Source organism: Mytilus edulis, chromosome 7, assembly GCF_963676685.1.
Source record: "Mytilus edulis chromosome 7, xbMytEdul2.2, whole genome shotgun sequence".
In the NCBI taxonomy this organism is placed as follows: domain Eukaryota; kingdom Metazoa; phylum Mollusca; class Bivalvia; order Mytilida; family Mytilidae; genus Mytilus; species Mytilus edulis.
In genome coordinates this window covers 42,483,516-42,504,431 of record NC_092350.1, presented here as the reverse complement: position 1 = coordinate 42,504,431, position 20,916 = coordinate 42,483,516, and the positions used below count along the sequence as shown (strand labels likewise).

Sequence of the window (20,916 nt, the reverse complement as noted above, 5' to 3'; positions counted from 1 at the left end):
GCAAATAAATTTTGCTGTCTAAATTTTCTATCAATCTATTATAGTTTTCAAAACAAGATACAAAAGCAGACAATTAAAGTCAAGACTAGTGATACGAAAAGCTCACTTGGCCCTTAAGGTTTCAGACTGTGTGAGACCCTAATGGGTTACGTCAAGTTCTTTGAACCCCATCCTTAGAAGTAGTAGACCAATTGTTGGATTTAGCATATGAAACAGCAAACAAAACTTGAGGGTTTGATGGGGGGTCCCCATTTCTTTTTATACCCCTGCTTTAAAAAAAGTGGGGGTATAACGTTTTACCTCTATCTGTCCATCAGTCAGTCATTATCCATCCATCCATCCGTCCGTCCGTCCCATGAATATTTTTGTCACATTTTTCTCAGGAACTTAACTTGACAAGGATTTCTTAAATTTGGTTTCAGGGTTTGTATAAGTAAGTTATACTGTGTGATGTGTTTTCAGATTCATCACTCAACAACTTCCTGTTTACCAAACTCTTGTATCATTTTACACTTGATAGCCAAGTTAAAAATTTTCGTCACATTTTTCTCAGGAACTACAAAACAAGGATTTCTGAATTTTGGTTTCAAGGTTTATATAAGTCAGCTATACTGTATGATGGGTTTTCAGATTCATCACTAAACAACTTTCTGTTTACTGAAATATTTCTGCAGGGGTACCATCGGTTAGCAGTACTTGTTCTTTAATTTTTTACCAGATTTTTTAAGGAAATATTGATTATTGATTTGGGGATGTGCAGCTGGCGGGTATATGGTTGAGTCACAGTGCCAAACAGTGTCCGTTCATTGACATGAAAATTTAGATATGTTGTTTCCTGTGATTAAATGAAGGTCAAGTTCAATTTTCACAGTAGCCTAAAGTGGTACCTTTTCATATAATTAAGTTATTACCCTCTGAACAGAAACAGTTAATTACATATATAAAGTTTGATTACACTTACAGATAGTTTTATAAATTTTTAAAAGACATTGTGTTAATGATAAATGACATTTTGGATTTTTTTCTCCATTCTTTGCAGGCCCGTAGCCAGGAATTTCCAAGTGGGGTTCGTTGGACTCATGAACTTGACTTTAACAGTCACAATTTGAACAAAACGTTGACTTTAACAGTGCTTATTTGATTTCAAGGGGGGGGGGGGGGGGGTCCGAACCCCCCTGGCTATGGGTATTGTTTGGTAAATCGTTTGTAGAATTTTATGGAAGTTTTATTGTTTTTCGGTATAAACTAATTTTCTGAATGCTATATATATTTTTTAATGAAGTTTATTCCTTTGAAAATTAACTATTTTTAAATATATATTTAGATGTCTGATTTTGGACCATTTTCCAGTTGGTCCAAATTGCTGTCCAAAATTAAACTGTGTTTGATTTCAACATAAATTGAATATATATATGGTTTTTTTAAATGTTGAATCTAAATCTGTATTTTTTCATTATTAATTAGATAATAATACATTGAAGTACAAAAGGTCCTAAATTAAAAGATTTTGGATATTGGTACATAATAGGTTATGTCCAATTTCAAATTTTCAGTTCTTTGACCACATTCATTTTGTGTCACAAACCTATGCTGTGTCAAATATTCAATAACAATCCAAATTCAGAGCTGTTTTAAGCTTAATTGTAGTGTCTTTTCTGTTCAAAGTTCGACATGTTCAGGAAATCCGGTTTGCTGTCACAATGACCTCTTGTTAAGACCATTTTTCTCTATCTTAATTTTTATTACAATTTTATGTATTTTATTATATTTTGGTACCCAAATAACCTCTGGGTTTGTTTTTTTATGCCCCATTTATGGGCATTATGTTTTCTGGTCTGTGCGTCAGTCCGTCTGTTTGTCCCGCGTCAGGTTAAAGTTTTTGGAAGAGGTAGTTTTTGATGAAGTTGAAGTCCAATCAACTTGAAACTTAGTACGCATTTTCCCTATGATATGATGATCATTGATCTTTCTAATTTTAATGCCAAATTTTAGAGATTTTTCTCCATTTTCACGGTCCACTGAACATAGAAAATGATAATGCAGATTGGGCATCTGTGTACTGGGGACACATTCTTGTTGTTGTTGTTTTTTTGGCCTATTTGTCTCCATTCTTATTTTCTTATTATTTGTTTTCCCCCTTTTATTAGCTCACCTTGCCCAAAAGGTCCAAGAAAGTTTTTGTTATCACTTGGTGTTCATCTTTGTCATTAACTTTAACAAAACTCTTCTACTAGGCCATATGAAACCAAACTTGGCTTAAACCATCCTTAGGGTATCTAGTTTAAAATGTATCCTATGACCCTGCCCCTACCACAATGGACTGAAAACAGAACATGAGGGTAAAATGCAGTTTTGGGCTTATTTTTCTGAAACTAAAGCATTTAGAGCAAATCTGACATGGGATAAAAAGTTTAATAAGATGAAGATCTATCTAGCTGAGTAACTAACAGGTCCTCAACCTGTAGAGAAAACCAGAATGACCACCATAAATCACATACATGTACCTAGAGAAGTATTGAATGTTCTGTTTCATAGAGTCGAAAATGAGGTGTATTATTTTACTTATAATCACAGCTTTATAAGTTTAATCAAATGAGACATAGATCTTTAAATTAAAGGGAACAACAATGTGTTCCTTTTTCAGCTGTAACCCTTAGTATAAAATAAGGTTTATTGTACAAGCATTGTTCATGTAGAGGATATTTCTTAGTGCTTTTTATAGGCAATTATTTGGTGAATGGAATACTGGAATGATAATTATACCAGAGCAGTACAATGAAGTCGGCAAAAAAAATGCACACTAATTTTATGAGGTTGGAGATTTTTTATACAACCGCAAAAAAAAATTTGCGTCGTATAATGTTATCATATTGTCGTCTGCGTCATCATCTTCGTCCGAGTGAATGGATCTGTATAAAGTTTTACCAGAAGGTTCATAACTACTAAAGGAAGGTTGGGATTGATTTTGGGGGTTATGGTCCCAATAGTTTTGGAATTCAGGGTCAAAAAGGGGGCCCAAATATGCATTTTTGTAGTTTTCAAACAATAACTTGTGTTTAAGTGTATGAATCTCTCTGAAATTATACCACAAGTTTCAATACCATGAAGGGATAGTTAGTATTGGTTTTGGGGGTTATGGTCCCAATAGTTAGGAATAAGGGGCAAAAAAAGGGGGCCCAAAATAAGCATTTTTGTAGTTTTCAAACAATAACTTGTGTTTAAGTGTATGAATCTCTCTGTAATTATACCACAAGTTTCCATACCATGAAGTAATAGTTAGTACTGATTTTGGGGGTTATGGTCCCAATAGTTTAGGAATTAGGGGCCAAAAGGGGGCCCAAAATAAGCATTTTTGTAGTTTCCAAACAACTTGTGTTTAAGTGTATAAATCTCTCTGAAATTATACCACAAGTTTCCATACAATGTAGGGATAGTTAGTATTGACTTTGGGGGGTTATGGCTCAAAAAAATTTGGAACTTGGGACCAAAAAAGTGGGAAACTAGGTTTTTCTGGACAATTCAGACAATTTATAAGCAGTGTAAGGGAGGTAATTCAAAAACATTTAACATACAATGTTGGGTATGTTCCTATTTACCTCCCTTACACTACTTGTAAATAATGTACAAAGATTAATGTCAGGTTTTGGACTAATTGCCAAAAAAATGGGGAGGGGGGTAGTTTTCAAATTTGTTTTCTCCAAATTTTTCAAATTTAAAATTTTTGAAAAGTTTGAAAAAGAAATCTTTAATTGTACAATATTGTGAAATAGATTTGTAAGATCTTGACAGTTGTTTTGTGTAATCAACCCATATGAGGTCAAAACTTTGATCACAAACCAAATTCAGAGCTGTATCAAGCTTGAATGTTTTGTCCATACTTGCCCCAACTGTTCAGGGTTCAACATTTGTGGTCATATAAAGCTGCGCCTGGTGGAGCACCTGGTTTTTAAAGAAAATGTAAATATTTGATGCTAAAACATTATTTTTTTTTCAGAACAGAAGAGCTACAGAGTTTTTGTACCAGCAGTCTACAGAAGCTGGACCATTTTTCATGATGTTATCTACTCCTGCATCACATGCACCCTTTACACCAGCACCAAAGTATAAAGATAACTTTGCTGATAAACAGGCTCCAAGAACTTCTAGTTACAACATTCATGGAAAGGTTAATTGTTTATTCCACCAACGTAAACCTTTAATTATGTTACTTTTAAATTCTAATGAATTATTTTTTATCAACTAAATATGCTTTTAGTTGTGATAGTAACTGCCATTCATATATATTATTCATCTATTCAGGGTAGTTATATTTTTAACAAGAACACAACAAAAATCTTGCCTTGTAACTTCTCAGTCTCTTAAAAATCAATAATTTATGAAAACCTTTCTTGGCTTTATTCCTGGACTAGTTTAAATTAAGGGCTTAAATAGTTTAACTGAAATGCATGGGAACTGAATTTGAATTGAATATAAAAATACAGAGATGTTGTATGATTGACCATGAGACAATTTTCTGCCACAATTCAAATGGAGTGGATGTAAGAAATTATTTATATAGGAAGTCTCATAAAGCATGAATTGAAATAGATCTGTAAAATAATAACAAAAGATTTTCTTCATAAATAATTAGGTGTAATACCACCATTGATTTTTCCCTATTAGTCTTTGTTAAATTGGCACTTTTAAAAAATCGTACAGTATTTACCTTTATTTCAACCAAAGAAATACTTTGCATGTGTAAAGTTCAATCCTTTCCAGTGATACAGTGAAAATTTCACACTACATTTCATTGCATATAAGAAAGTAACCACCGTCGAGGGTAGACAACCCAATTTTTACACTGTTATTTACTGGTTACCTGCTTTGGTAACTATGTAACCTTAACGTTCCAAAATATTTTATAAGACCATCAAATAAAAAAAGAATGATGCTTTCAGACACCCAACATACATATTTACGACTCAGAAAAATTTAAGTGCATTGAAATGCAGGGTTAATTTTCTACAACTGTCAAATTCAAGGGAATATTTTTTTAGGCCTACTTTCGTATGCAACTGGATGTGACGTACCATGATTTGGTGGTATTACACCTTTAGATTTATGAAATGTAAGTAAAACAGCAAAAGTGTAGGATATTCTTCATTATAAATTCATTGTTGATGAAAATAGACTATATAACTTTTAAATCTTTAATTTGAGACTTCTCAGTTCCAATTTTCACACAAAAACCACACCATATTAATAGTTTTAAAAATATAATTTCAGGACAAACACTGGTTGATTGAACAAGCACTTAACCCTATGCCCAATGATACAGTAACAACTATTGATGATATTTTTAGAAACAGGTAAATGTATATAAGTTGATTTGTTTTCTTTCATGCCCTTGGCTAGGTGAAGGGGGCATAAAGTTTTACCCTTGAAGTTCTTTCAATCTGACTGTCCTTTGGTCTGTTCCATTTTCATTTTCGCACTCTGAATTGAGTTTTCATCATCTAACTTTTATGAAACTTTGGTCAGTTTTCCATTTGTATCTAATTGAACAAAATGTTTTTTACATAGAATGATAATCGTGAAAAGAGATAATTTGATAACAGTGTATTGTTTGCCTGATTTGTACTTTTAATAAATGTGTCTTCATTTCAAGTCAAGACATAAGTGAAGGAATAATGTTTTCAGATGGTAAGTTTTCCATTTTTGTTTCAGATGGAGAACATTATTGTCTGTAGATGATATGGTAGAAAATGTAGTCGATATTCTGACAGAAAAAGATCTGATTAACAACACATTTATATTCTTCACATCGGATAATGGATATCATTTAGGTAACATCAAAATGTCAACATATTTTAATGCCCCCACCACGGTGGAGGGGGCATTAAGTTTTACCCTTGTCTGTCTGTCCGTATATTCCAAAAGTAAGTTTCTGTTCTCTAACTTGAAATGCCTCAACAAAATGTTATGTAACTTATACTCAATGCCTTTTACCTCAAAACACAGTTCAAGAATGATTTTGGGTAGTGTCACTTTTACAGTTCTTATGTCCCTTTATAATCTTATATGCAAGCAGGGGCATCATCTGTGTTCCATGGACACATTCCTCATTTTATTTATTTTTTTTGAATTAGGTGTTATTAGAATGTTGTGCCTTTGTTACACAATGTATAAAACTGTGTAATCAGCATCATTAAAACAACAAAACTCCAATACACCAAAAACTATATATGTAGAGGCTGCTTCACAGAGATCTGTTTTTGTATTGCATCACATTGCATACTGTACTCCAAATTAATTTCACAAATAACATCTGAATGTTTTGTGTTTTGACAAAGTAAAATTGGTAGAAATATCAAAAAGAGATAAAGCATTAAATTCTGTGAAATTTGGAGAAGAAGCCAGTCAAAAGCGGAACAGTTGTGAGTAGCCCAGCTAGCTTTGAAACAAATGACATGCCAAATCTAACAAAGATGAAATAAAAATGTACATCAATTTGTATAAAAATCATAGCGTAACTTTAAATACTATTAAGGTATAACAACTTTTGTTCTTGTAGGTCAGTTTTCATTGCCTAATGATAAGCGACAGTTGTATGAATTTGATAACAGAGTCCCATTCATGGTTCGAGGACCTGGCATAAAATCTGGTTCAACCTATAATGTAAGTATCATAATGACTATACAGTTTCAGATATACTAACAGGCAGTGATAACCTCTGAATGACTCACAATTTGAATTTAGTTTCAAACTGTCTGAGAGAAAAATACTGGTATATCACAATCATAGCTGTAGTGGAATCTGTTTTTCTAACAATTTTTATCAATGTGTAGGCAAATTTATCATTTCATCTCTGTAAAACAATCCTTTTTATCTCTCTATGTGATGTCATTAGATATGGTGGCATTGTCCATAGCCAGATAGATCAAGCAAACTTCAAATTGATTATTAAAAAAAATATGATCAACTGCTCTGGAAAGTATCAATAGGTTTAGAATAAAAGAAATATCACAACTTGAGTTTATTATACAAATTATTTGATTTTAGTCTCCAGTATCATCTATTGACTTAGCCCCAACATTTCTGGAGATAGCAGAATCAACCATACCTATAACAATGCAAGGAGAATCATTACTAAAGTTACTGACCACGCAGAACTATAACAGATCATCACCTATACTATTAGAACATTATGGAGAACATAAAGATGAAATCCATGGTTGTCCTCAGTACACAAATCAAGGCATGGCAGTAAGTTGTTGGAATATTTGAAGAAAACAATTAAATTTTATACTATCCTTTGAAGTTGTAATTAGTGATAAGGGTATTTTTAGTTTTAAAAATATTTGAAAATATATGTCCTTCCCCAGATAAGTTCTGTGATTTAAGTTAGATCCCTGAATGTGGCAGGTGTGTTTGACTCCAATCTTAACTGACTAGGATTGCCAGTTGTATCATGCTTCTGTCACCACGAAATTACCAATAAAAAGAGGGATTAAACACTAAAAAATCAATCAATAGTAATTGAAACAAAATTTTGTACAGAATGAACCCTACTGTAAACTAGAAGTCAACTAATATAAGATAAGTAGAGAAACAATTTTTCCATTAATTAAACTAAGATATGTTTTTTTAATTCAAATCGGTAAGAAACTTTTCATATATATGCAGGCAATAGTAAAATGACTTAACCTCAAAATAAAACAAAAATTGTTTCAAATATTTTTTATCATTTGATTTACTAGTACATATTTATTTTCCAGAATTGTGACAACCACTGTGTATGTGAAGATAGTCATAACAACACATTTAGATGCTGGGTGATGTGGGGTGAACCAAATATAGATAAACAAAAACTATGTTATGTGATGGAGGATAATGAGGTAAGTTTGACATATAGAAATAAGAAGATGTGGTATGAGTGCCAATGAGACAACTCTCCGTCCAAGTCGCAATGTGTAAAAGTAAACCATTATAGGTCAAATTTAGTCTTCAAAGCGGAGCCTTGGCTCACACAGAACACAGAACAGCAAGCTATAAAGGGTCCCAAAAATGACTTGTGTAAAACTATTGAAAAAGTAAAACCAATGTTTTAATCTATAAAATAAAAATGAGAAACGAGAACCACATCAACAAACGACAACCACTAATCATCAGGATCCTGACTTAGGACAGGTGTAAACAAATGCAGCGGGTTTAAATATTAAAGGTACCAACCTTCACCCTAACCTGACACAATAGTGTAACATCACAACATAGAGAGAATTGTTCATCTTAAAAAAACATAAATTTTGATGAGCGAAAAAATTCTCACAGTTTATATAGTATTTTTTAGCATAATTTTTCCTTCACTGCTCAGGGGGTATATTCCCCACCCCACCCCACCCCACCCCCACTTCCCTTGTGGAAAACTTTAGAATATTGAAAGCACAGTACACTCAAGGGCCACTTCCTATATATAAGGTGTTAGGACCTGCCTCAAGCTTGAAAATATTGGAATAGGTAGGGAAAACTATCAGAAATATATGATAAGGTAGATAAAGTCCCAATTACTTGTATATGAAAAGCCCTGTCATTTTAACAGCTGAAAGTCTCGTCATAAGTGAACATTACACACAGAATTTTAGCCTTAAATATTACACTTTTCCAACGCACCCCACAAAACCCAACCTATATAGGAAAAGGTTACAGTACATAATGCAATTCATTTAGTAATCATTGTTATTTTTAATTGAAATTGATTGCAATACAAATATTTGCTCAAATAAGTCTATTTCAAGGTAATTTTGTAACATCACAAACTGCAATTCTAAAGGGAATGATTAAGATGCTTTTGTCTATGTAGAAATTATCTACACTCAGATCAATTTAGAGGCTGTAAAGGAAGGTGTTCAATAGTTAAATGGTTGAAGACAGTAGAGTGATAAAAAAGAAATTTGGCCGAATGTCTTTCTTATTGATGTTTATCCAAGATCTCTAATTTTTAGTGAAGACGTACAATCTGATAAATATGCTGATCCTGTGTCATCGTTTTGCTTACAAGGATCAAATAGCATTTTGTTTTACTTTCTTACTAAAAAGACATTTTGGGATCTCCGGTTTTGTCCTGATGATAAATACCTTTACTATAAAGTAATGATTATTAGTTATTAAATTCTTGAAAAGAAGTGTAGACACAGAAATTTACAGAAATCAATTTGTAAAGACTTATAAAAATATAATTCTATTTTATGCAAGAATTTATGTCAAATTTGTCATACATAACTTGTTTCATTTTTTTCTTCTTTTTTTTTAGACTTTTGTAGAACTGTATGATTTAGTGAAGGATGAAAATGAACTAAACAATATTATAGATTATATTGACAAACCAGGCTTTGAAAAAAATGGGGAGATGATAAAAGATATGAAGAATTGTAAAAAATGTCAGCATGTTCTTAAATTTATAGAAGACTGCAGGGGACATAACTGTGAGAAAATTATCAACCTACTCCACTGACTATAAAGAACACTAAGTAGGACAAAAGTGCAATTACTTTTTAGCTCACCTGGCCCGAAGGGCCAAGTGAGCTTTTCTCATCACTTGGCGTCCGTCGTCCGTCGTCGTCCGTCGTCCGTCGTCGTCGTCGTCGTCCATCGTCGTTAACTTTTACAAAAATCTTCTCCTCTGAAACTACTGGGCCAAATCAAACCAAACTTGGCCACAATCATCATGGGGGTATCTAGTTTAAAAAATGTGTGGCGTGACCCGGTCAACCAACCAAGATGGCCGCCACGGCTAAAAATAGAACATAGGGGTAAAATGCAGTTTTTGGCTTATAACTCAAAAACCAAAGCATTTAGAGCAAATCTGACATGGGGGTAAAAATGTTTATCAGGTCAAGATCTATCTGCCCTGAAATTTTCAGATGAATCGGTCAATCGGTTGTTGGGTTGCTGCCCCTGAATTGGTAATTTTGAGGAAATTTTGCTGTTTTTGGTTATTATCTTGAATATTATTATAGATAGAGATAAACTGTAAACAGCAATAATGTTCAGCAAAGTAAGATCTACAAATAAGTCAACATGACCAAAATGGTCAGTTGACCCGTTTAGGAGTTATTGCCCTTTATAGTCAATTTTTAACCATTTTTCGTTAATTAAAGTAATCTTTTACAAAAATCTTCTCCTCTGAAACTACTGGGCCAAATTAATCCAAACTTGGCCACAATCATCTTTGGGGTATCTAGTTTAAAAAATGTGTGGCGTGACCTGGTCAACCAACCAAGATGGCCGCCACGGCTAAAAATAGAACAAAGGGGTAAAATGCAGTTTTTGGCTTATAACTCAAAAACCAAAGCATTTTGAGGAAATCTGACGGGATAAAAATGTTTATCAGGTCAAGATCTATCTGCCCTGAAATTTTTAGATGAATCAGTCAATCGGTTGTTGGGTTGCTGCCCCTGAATTGGTAATTTTGAGGAAATTTTGCTGTTTTTGGTTATTATCTTGAATATTATTATAGATAGAGATAAACTGTAAACAGCAATAATGTTCAGCAAAGTAAGATCTACAAATAAGTCAACATGACCATAATGGTCAGTTGACCCATTTAGGAGTTATTGCCCTTTATAGTCAATTTTAACCATTTTTCATAAATTAAATTAATCTTTTACAAAAATCTTCTCCTCTGAAACTACTGGGCCAAATTAATCCAAACTTGGCCACAATCATCATTGGGGTATCTAGTTTAAAAAATGTGTGGCGTGACCCAGTCAACCAACCAAGATGGCCGCCACGGCTTAAAATAGAACATAGGGGTAAAATGCAGTTTTTGGCTTATAACTCAAAAACCAAAGCATTTTGAGGAAATCTGACATGGGATAAAAATGTTTATCAGGTCAAGATCTATCTGCCCTGAAATTTTCAGATGAATCGGTCAATCGGTTGTTGGGTTGCTGCCCCTGAATTGGTAATTTTGAGGAAATTTTGCTGTTTTTGGTTATTATCTTGAATATAATTATAGATAGAGATAAACTGTAAACAGCAATAATGTTCAGCAAAGTCAGATCTACAAATAAGTCAACATGACCAAAATGGTCAGTTGACCCCTTTAGGAGTTATTGCCCTTTATAGTCAATCTTTAACCATTTTTCATAAATCTAAGTAATCTTTTACAAAATCTCCACTGAAACTACTAGGCCACAATCATCTTTGGCGTATCTAGTTTGAAAAATGTGTCCGATGACTTGGCCATTCAACCAAGATGGCCGCCACGGCTAAAAATAGAACATAGGGGTAAAATGCAGTTTTTGGCTTATAACTATGAATTCAAAGCATCTAGAGCAAATCTGACAAGAAGTTAAATTGTTAATCAAGTCAATATCTATCTGCCCTGAATTTTTCAGATGAATTGGACAACTGGTTGTTGGGTTGCTGCCCTCCAATTGGTAATTTTTAAAGAAATTTTGCCGTTTTTGGTTATCTTGAATACTATTATAGATAGCGATAAACTGTAAACAGCAATAATGTTCAGCAAAGTAAGATCTACAAATAAGTCAACATGACCTAAATGGTCAATTGACCCCTTAAGGAGTTATTGCCCTTTATAGTCAATTTTTAACAATTTTCATTAATTTGGTAAATATATGTAAATTTTTACCAAATATAGTTCTCTGTTACTAATGGGCAAAGTTCATTATAGATATAATTGTAAGAAGCAATATCTTTCAGTAAAGTAAGAACTTCAAACACATCACCATCACCAAAATACAATTTTGCCATGAATCCATTTGTGTCCTTTGTTTAATATGCACATAGACCAAGGTGAGCGACACAGGCTCTTTAGAGCCTCTAGTTTAATTTTGTTGCCAATGGCGAAAGCAAATCTAGTCGACTCACTCAAGTGTATGCTTATACAAAATTCTGCCATAGTTTCTGTTTGTCTTAAAAGACTTGTTTTAAATTCTCAATTAGTTTAAACTGTGGAAGTTAATTCCTTCTATTGTCTCATAATAACTGAAGTTTTATATTACGAATTTGTAATTGGCAACAGCAAACATATTTAGCCCTCTACATTCTGTATGTTCCTATCCCGTCTGGAGCCTTTAACTCAGTGGTAGTTTGTTGCTGATTATTATATTTTTATTTTTTTTGTTACTGTGGATTCATTTATTTTCGTGGGTACCAATTTTTGTAGATTACGAAAAACTTGCATGTTCGTGGATATTTAAATTCGTGGTTTTGACGATTCTGCATATAAGCCTATAAGAAATTTGATATTCATTGAACATTTAATTTCGTTGTTCACCTGTACCAACGAAAGCAACGAAAATTGGTATCCAACGAATAATAATGAATCTACAGTAACTGTTTTATACAGAAATCTCGCCATTAGTTTTCTCTTTTAAGTTGTTTTACATAACACAGTAATTTCAAGGCCTTTTATAGCTTATCAAAAGGTATGGGTATTGCTCATTGTTGAAGACCATTCAGTGACATAAATTTTTTAAATTCTATGTCATTTGGTCTCGGTTGTCAATTTGTCTCATTCACAATCATACTACATCTTATTTTTATGCCCCACCTACGATAGTAGAGGGGCATTATGTTTTCTGGTCTGTGCCTCCGTTCGTCTGTGCGACCGTCCGTCCGTTCAGGTTAAAGTTTTTGGTCAAGGTAGTTTTTGATGAAGCTGAAGTCCAATCAACTTGAAACTTAGTACACTTGTTGCTTATGATATGATTTTTCTAATTTTAAAGTCAAATTAGACTTTTGACCCCAATTTCACGGTCCACTGAACATAGAAAATGAAAGGGGGAGTTTCAGGTTAAAGTTTTTGGTCAAGGAAGTTTTTGATGAAGCTGAATTCCAATCAACTTGAAACTTAGTACACTTGTTTCTTATGATATGATCTTTCTAATTTTAATGCCAAATTAGACTTTTGACCACAATTTCACTGTTCACTATACATAGAAAATGAAAGGGGGAGTTTCAGGTTAAAGTTTTTGGTCAAGGTAGTTTTTGATGAAGCTGAAGTCCAATCAACTTGAAACTTAGTACACTTGTTGCTTATGATATGATCTTTTTAATTTTAAAGTCAAATTAGACTTTTGACCCAAATTTCACGGTCCACTGAACATAGAAAATGAAAGTGGGAGTTTTAGGTTAAAGTTTTTGGTCAAGGTAGTTTTTGATGAAGCTGAAGTCCAATCAACTTGAAACTTAGTACACTTGTTGCTTATGATATGATTTTTCTAATTTTAAAGTCAAATTAGACTTTTGACTTCAATTTCACGGTCCACTGAACATAGAAAATGAAAGGGGGAGTTTCAGGTTAAAGTTTTTGGTCAAGGAAGTTTTTTATGAAGCTGAATTCCAATCAACTTAAAACTGAGTACACTTGTTGCTTATGATATGATCTTTCTAATTTTAATGCCAAATTAGACTTTTGACCACAATTTCATGGTTCACTATACATAGAAAATGAAAGTGGGAGTTTCAGGTTAAAGTTTTTGGTCAAGGTAGTTTTTGATGAAATTGAAGTCCAATCAACTTGAAACTTATTACATATGTTCCCTATAATATTATCTTTCTAATTTTAATGCCAAATTAGATTATTACCCAATTTTTACAGTCCATGGAACATGGAAAAAGATAGTGCAAGTGGGGCATCCGTGTACTTTGGACACATTCTTGTTAAATTATAAACTTTGGATTTTTGGTCAAGGAAGATGACTAAAAGATTGGTTATTTAGAATACAGAGATGAGAGACTGTTACAGAGGTTGCATGAATACAAGTGTCATATTCTTTTCATTATCACCCACATTTTACTTATTATATTTTTATACTCTATAGTTTATAAGTTTACAAATATATAATTTATGTATTTATCATGTTTATAGTAATTTTATAAATAAACTACAAGAATTAGAAATTCATGCATATTTGGTTCTTTTTTCATGGCATATAATGTAAAACATACTTTCTGTGATGGTCACTACTTAACAGGAAGCTGCTAAATAAAGGGTTTTCATAGTAAAGTCGAATCCAAAAAATGCTTACTGTTCCTTTTTGGTCAGGTTCTTGTATTGCTGAAATAATTTGTCTGTGTAATGTTTTGTATAATGTTGATTATCTTGTGAATGTTTTGTTTTTGACTGATTCATTTGCTTTGGTCTCTTCTGATTTTTATTTGTATGAAATGAACAAGAGGGCCACTTACTATATACAAGATGATAGGATGTGCTGCTGGAATAGGTCACCTTTTCAAACTTGAAAATATGTGACTAGGTTGGGAAAACTATCAGAAATATAAGTTAAGGTCGATAAAGTTCCCATTATGTCTTCGTCTGTCATCTTTCTTAATGTTCCAGGCCATTTTTTTTTCAGCCAATTTTCTCTCATTTGACACTTTGGTATTCCACTCTTACATCAAACACCACATGAAACTCTTTGAAATAGTATAGAAAAATATTATTTTTACCTTCACAATAATGAAAAGTTATACATTTATAAAATCTAAACTATACAAAAAGGATGGGGATAACAACAATCTAGACACCTCCTATCAATAAAGTATTGAAGTGTCTGAGGGTCAATCAGTCAAAGGTCAGGGTCGCATCAGCTATTAATAGACTTTTTTTTGGTTTCTCAACAATAATATAAATTGTCTATAGACTACATTCTCTATTTTACCTAGCATAAAAATCAAAGCATAAAAATCTATTGTTCTATTACAAATCAGAAAGATTACAACCCATGGTGCTTCTGTAATTTTGAGCAGAGTTGTGACAAAAATTTAGTCAGCTTATAATAAGATGAATGCTGTCAAAATGTCCACACATCTTGGAATCAAGTTGTACAGATGTCTTACATTAAAATTTTGGTTACCAAATATAATCTTTTGAGCCATAAACAATTTGTTTACCAAACTTGGTTTGATTAATGGTCCATGGAATGAAGAAAGCCTATTTATGTTGGGGTCGAAAGGTCTGAGGTCTATGTCACAGCAGTGATTGAAAGACTGATATATGAGCAAAACTTTGGTTTTAACTTCTTATGTTGTGTACAATTGTCCAAATTTTAACAAACTTTTTTTATAATGCCCCATGGCTTGAAAAAGAAACCTAATGGTTTTGGTGTCAAAAGTCAAGGTAACAAAAGTTATTGATAGACAGAACTGTTGGCAAATTTTTGGTTTCTAGATGTTATCTTTTAACCATTGTCCAATTTTTCCCCATCATGGTGTGACACTGCCCTTATAGTATGAAGGAAACCTCAAATGATTTTGAGGTCACTGGTTCAAGGTCATAGCAGCAACTGATAGACTGATATTAGAGCAAAATTTTGGTTTCCAGGTTATATCTTTAAAACCAATTTCAGAATATCATTGTTTAAAGGACAAGACTCCTGTAGACGTTGCTATTGCAAGCAAAACAAAGAGTGCATATGAAACTGGATTCAAACATTTTGAGAGATTTATGTTGCTGAACATACCATTAACTTGTATTTATGTGGGATAAGATACAGGTATTTGCAGAATAGTTGTAAAGACCCTTTAGAATCTGAAAACAACACACCTTTAGATAGACTCACTTACATTTTGAACTCTGTCAAAAAACTTCAAAAACCTAGGAACCATAAGAGATTACCTATTACTTTTGAGATATAAGAAAAAATCATATTTCGTCTTAGACATGGGGTGTTTACCCCTTTTATTGATTTAATGCTAAAAACAGCCTGTACAGTAGGTTTTTATGGGTTTTTGAGATGTGGAGAATTCAAAGTTTTGAATGCCAACCAATATGACTCATCTGTAAATTTATGTATTGGAGATATTACATTTCATAAAGATATGACCGTTTTGAAACTGAAACAGTCAAAAACAGATCCCTTCAGGAAGGGTATAGATATTCAACTTCATAAAGTACAAAATCAGATTTGTCCTTATAAAATCTTAATCAAATATTTTCGAACTCGAAAAAATCTAATTCCTAATCTCCCTTCTGATCCATTTTTTATCTCACAAAATTCTTCAGCTTTAGAAAGAAATTATTTCATTAATTGCATTAAACATGTACTTAGTTTATGTGGCTTCAATCCCGATCACTATAATGGTCATAGCCTACGCATTGGAGCTGCCACTACTGCAGGTAAAGCACATATTGAAGACCATTTGGTCAAAGTACTAGGACGCTGGTCCTCTGATAGTTACTGCAGGTATATAAGAGTGTCATCTTCTTCAATTAAGTATGCACAAGATTTTTTAGGTAATTCTTCACACAAAGCATTATGATATCATTGCGAAATGTATTTTTTATTATTATGATTTTATATATATATATATATATTTTTTTTTTCTCTCATGACTTTATTGAAGGTGAATAAGTCCACTCTCCTAAATCCTTGGGGGCACTCAGCTGTTCCATCTGTGTTTTTGGACCTTGATGGAATTTTATCACTGGTCATTTCTAAAATTTCATTCATCCCCAAGCATTTTGGGGACAAATTTGATCAAAATTATTCCAGCGCCAGTTTGATAGACCATGCTACTTACTACTTGTAATAGCACCACATGGGCTATCCCCTGATGCAGACCTTGCACAACCCGTCTGCAGATGAGATGTCTATTCTCATCCTCTCTGTGGAGACACTCCACTTCCTGGCTGGCGCATTGTCGGGCAGGCAGTTTCTTCCTTTAAATGAAGGTAACACAAGCTCACCTGTTCAGGCAGGAACTCAAAATTTTATTTTTTATGCTAAGTGTTTCTCAAGGGCCAAAACTGATTTGATTATTTTTAATAAATTATTATTTTAACATATCTTCCTGCTTTAGCCAGTGTGATTTGCAAGTATTATGTTTTGGTTAACACAGATATCCCTTATGTTAAATTTGTTTGGAGTAGGTCATTGATTACAATGCTAAAATATGTGGGTTGCTGTCTTGACTTTAATTGTGATTTGCTCAACCAGGAGAGTTACTTGTACTAAATATTGGACATTTAAGATTTATCATCAATACACACAGGAAATAATCAGGACTTCTTATCAATACACACAGAAAATAATTTACCTAAATTACAGCTGTAAAAAACAGGTTGATGTGATCATTAAACTTTTCATTTCATTAATGGAAGGCTTACATTATGAAACCTTTGCTCTTTGGGATAGGAAAATATAAATAACTTAAATATTTAGTAAGCCTGCCATTGGTGACCTACAATGTTTTGTTCACTGACACTATACATTTACAAAAGTCTTTGCATACCACTCAGACACGAATAACAAACAACCACCTCATAAAACTACAGAGAATATTTACACCTAATGAGATTTTAGGAAGATAAGATAAAATTGAGAATGGAAATGGGGAATGTGTCAAAGAGACAACAACCTGACCAAATAAAAAACAACAGCAGAGGGTCACTAACAGGTCTTCAATGTAGCGAGAAATTCCCGCAACTGGAAGGCGTCCTTCAGCTGGCCCGTAAACAAATATATACTAGTCCAGTGATAATGAACGCCATACTAATTTCCAAATTGTACACAAGAAACTAAAATTAAAATAATACAAGACTAACAAAGGCCAGAGGCTCCTGACTTGGGACAGGCGCAAAAATGCGGCAGGGTTAAACATGTTTATGAGATCTCAACCCTCCCCCTATACCTCTAACCAATGTAGAAAAGTAAACGCATAACAATACGCACATTAAAATTCAGTTCAAGAGAAGTCCGAAGAGACTACAGAAAATTACAATATGAGACTATTATACAGACTGATTATACATACAACAGGTTTGAATAAACATTAAATTCAGGAAAAGATCAGGAATTTTAATTATTAAATAACTGGAAAAAAAGCAGTGCAAGTTGCATCACTGAAGAGACATGTATTGTCGAAATGCGCATCTGGTGCAAGAAAATTGGTACCGTTAATTTTATTGCATTAGATAACTTTATACTTACTATGAGAGATAGCTGTAATTTATATACTTCATTATTATTTGTTGTATCAATGTTCATGGGTTTCGTGGGAACAGGTAAACCATGAAATTAAATGTTCAAGGAAAAGCAAATGTTCTATAGACTTGTATGCAGATTTTAGCAAAACCACAAAATTAAATATCCACAACCATGTAAGTTTGCCTTAATCCACGAAATTGGTACCAACGAAAATAAATGAATCCACAGTAAGATATATAATTACAGTTAGATATATATGTCTGTCTAATAGGCAAATTAAAAAACATCACAAATTATAAAAATTTTAATATAAAACTAAGCTCATTTTTAAATTCAAATACATTTTGTAGTTTTAAGATAGACTAAGAAATAACAATTGTATTGATCATACATTGTTTGCACAGCAAAATATCCTGAGTGGCTGTTTTGACCTGTTCATATATATGGTTTCAATTCTTCGGATTATGTCAAAATTGGAAAATTAATACAGAAACTGTGACCATAAAGTAGATCTTAATTCAAAAGCTTTTTAATTTTTGAATGTAAATTTATGGATCTATATGAAGCATTTAAGGATACAAATTCATGGAAAATTGATACATAAAAAAAGATCATGTTCCATTACAAAAATTAGTGGACTATAAGAGTTATGAATGTCTCAGTAAAAGTTTTAAAACAAAATATGAAAAAGTGAAAATTGTTCATCCGCCTTCAATTGACCACTGTATGTTTTTGTTCCATGTGTACAGTGAAAAAGAAAAATCTTTGTTCATGGGATAAATTGTTTTTAGTTCCTTGAATTAACTAATTTGTAAAATTAGTATCTAACAAAGAAAAAAAGTTTTCAAGCATGTGTTAATATTAAAAAAAAAAAACAGTGTTGTACTTCATTTTAATTCATCACACCTTTTTGATGCACATTTTTGAAAATTTTGCCCAGAATGCATTGCATTCTAAAAATATTTTTTGGATTTCTTCAAAATATTTGGTGATTTATATGAAACATTGACACCAAAGTGCAAAGTTGTGAAGGGAGAAACTTATGTGCAATAATTCTGATCATTTGATCAAAGATTTCAAAACTAAGTATTTTAGATTATGTATTTCAATTATAGAACATTTATTTTTAAATATTTTGATTTACAAATAATACTTTATAAGTTTTAAATACAAGCTAAAATTTACTTATAAATTGCTAATTTCAAAATAAATAAATAATTACATATAATATTGGTTTACAAAATGAAACACATACATTTAGCATAACAAAAATAATTTCAAACAAATCTTTTGCACATTACCATTGCACACAAATCACAAAGTTTTAACAGGCATATTAATCTATTTCAGAAGTATCTCATCCTGTAACCAAAAAAATCATTATAACAACATAAAATGTAATCAACACAGCACAAACACGCAAATCATATCCGTTTGTTCTATTTTCTTTTTGTCTTAGGGCTATTCCAGAAAAAAATGTATGGGGGTTGGAAGGCAGTTTTTGTCAGCACCCACCACCCAGACAATTGTAATTGAGAATTATAGTGCATTATAGTGTGAAAAGTTGCTCTGATACCCATCACCCATGTATTATTAATATAATGTGCCTTCCAACCCAACCCCCCCCCCCCCCCCCTACATTTTTTTCTGGAATAGCCCTTACTTTAAAATGATAAAGCGTAAACAATTTTTTTGTAAACTTTGAAATTTTGATCATATTGCTCCGAAATCAACATTTAAAGTTCACTTATGAGCATCTATAATAGATATCCAATATTTTATAGGTAATTCAACTCTCACACTTGCATAATTTCAAAACACATATCACAGTTTAATTTCAAATTGGTTGGATCTACTAGCACAAACACAGGGTTTATAATTCAAGAACACAATTATGTTTCATACTTGAAATATTTTACAATAAACTGAATATTCTGAGATGGGATTTTAAAACTTTGAATGTGTAGAATGTTAAAATTTTCAATATAACTATAAATCTGAATGACATGAAATTATAAGAAAGGTAAGGTAAAAGTTCACGTATGATCATGATGTTAAAACCACATTTATCGATGTTTTCTTAAAATTTGCTTTAATGTTTTTGTTTGATCATTTTCAATCTGAAGCAAGATGACTGGGAATATTTTCTCTTAACCCAGTCCAGTGAGAACACAATGGTATCATTGATGTTGCCAAGAAAATAGCGCTAAACAGATTATCTTTGATCTTTCAACTCTAGGAAGTTCCTTTGCTTTATTTCATGTGAGATTTCAACCTATGATGAGATTGTTTTCAAAAAACAGATAGTCTATAAATAACTAAAGAAAAGAAAGAATGTAATTTGCAGCAACAATGACCAACAGATAGTCTATAAATAACTTAAGAAAAGGAAGAATGTAATTTGCAGCAACAATGACCAACAGATAGTCTATAAATAACTTATATATAATTAAGAAAAGGAAGAATGTAATTTGTAGCAACAATGAGCAACAGATAGTCTATAAATAACTAAAGAAAAGGAAGAATGTAATTTGCAGCAACAATGAACATAGGACACAATCTAACAAGTAAAGTTAACATATCAAAATGGAAAAAATGGTTTAATAACATAACAATAAATAAACTAGCTGCCAAACCATAGCATTTTTGTACCTTTTTTTGTGATATGTGCAAAGCAAATATTTTAACATTCCTCAACATTGGTCAGAGTAAAAATGCTTAATAACAAAAAAGTTCCAAGGAACCTGAGTCTTTTGGTGAAGATCACTTTGTTGAAAGTACTTTTAATATTATCAAGTCTTATGATACATGTAATATCAAATTCAAAATGTTGGATATTAGTCAGGCAAAACAGTTGTTTCAAAGGAACAAATTCCTTAAACAAAATAATGAGATAAGCTGTGCACTAAAATTAAACAAATCAAAAGCAAAATAATAGTTTAAGTATAACACTTATGGTTTTTCATCATTAAAATAAAAA

The 20,916-nt window shown here is 32.3% G+C and overlaps 1 protein-coding gene across 2 annotated transcripts in view; it reads left to right on the top strand.

Annotated features, from left to right (window-relative positions):
* LOC139481517 (N-acetylglucosamine-6-sulfatase-like) overlaps positions 1 to 9,526 on the top strand; it is a 38,487-nt gene extending 28,961 nt beyond the window's left edge. For both annotated transcript variants that reach the window (XM_071264901.1, XM_071264902.1), the window contains 7 exons: positions 3,995 to 4,165; positions 5,266 to 5,348; positions 5,707 to 5,825; positions 6,554 to 6,657; positions 7,042 to 7,245; positions 7,758 to 7,877; positions 9,290 to 9,526. In XM_071264901.1, coding sequence (XP_071121002.1) covers positions 3,995 to 4,165; positions 5,266 to 5,348; positions 5,707 to 5,825; positions 6,554 to 6,657; positions 7,042 to 7,245; positions 7,758 to 7,877; positions 9,290 to 9,490 — 1,002 coding nt within the window. In that variant the 3' untranslated portion in view covers positions 9,491 to 9,526. The remainder of the gene's footprint in view (positions 1 to 3,994; positions 4,166 to 5,265; positions 5,349 to 5,706; positions 5,826 to 6,553; positions 6,658 to 7,041; positions 7,246 to 7,757; positions 7,878 to 9,289) is intronic.
* The last annotated feature ends 11,390 nt before the right edge of the window (positions 9,527 to 20,916 follow it).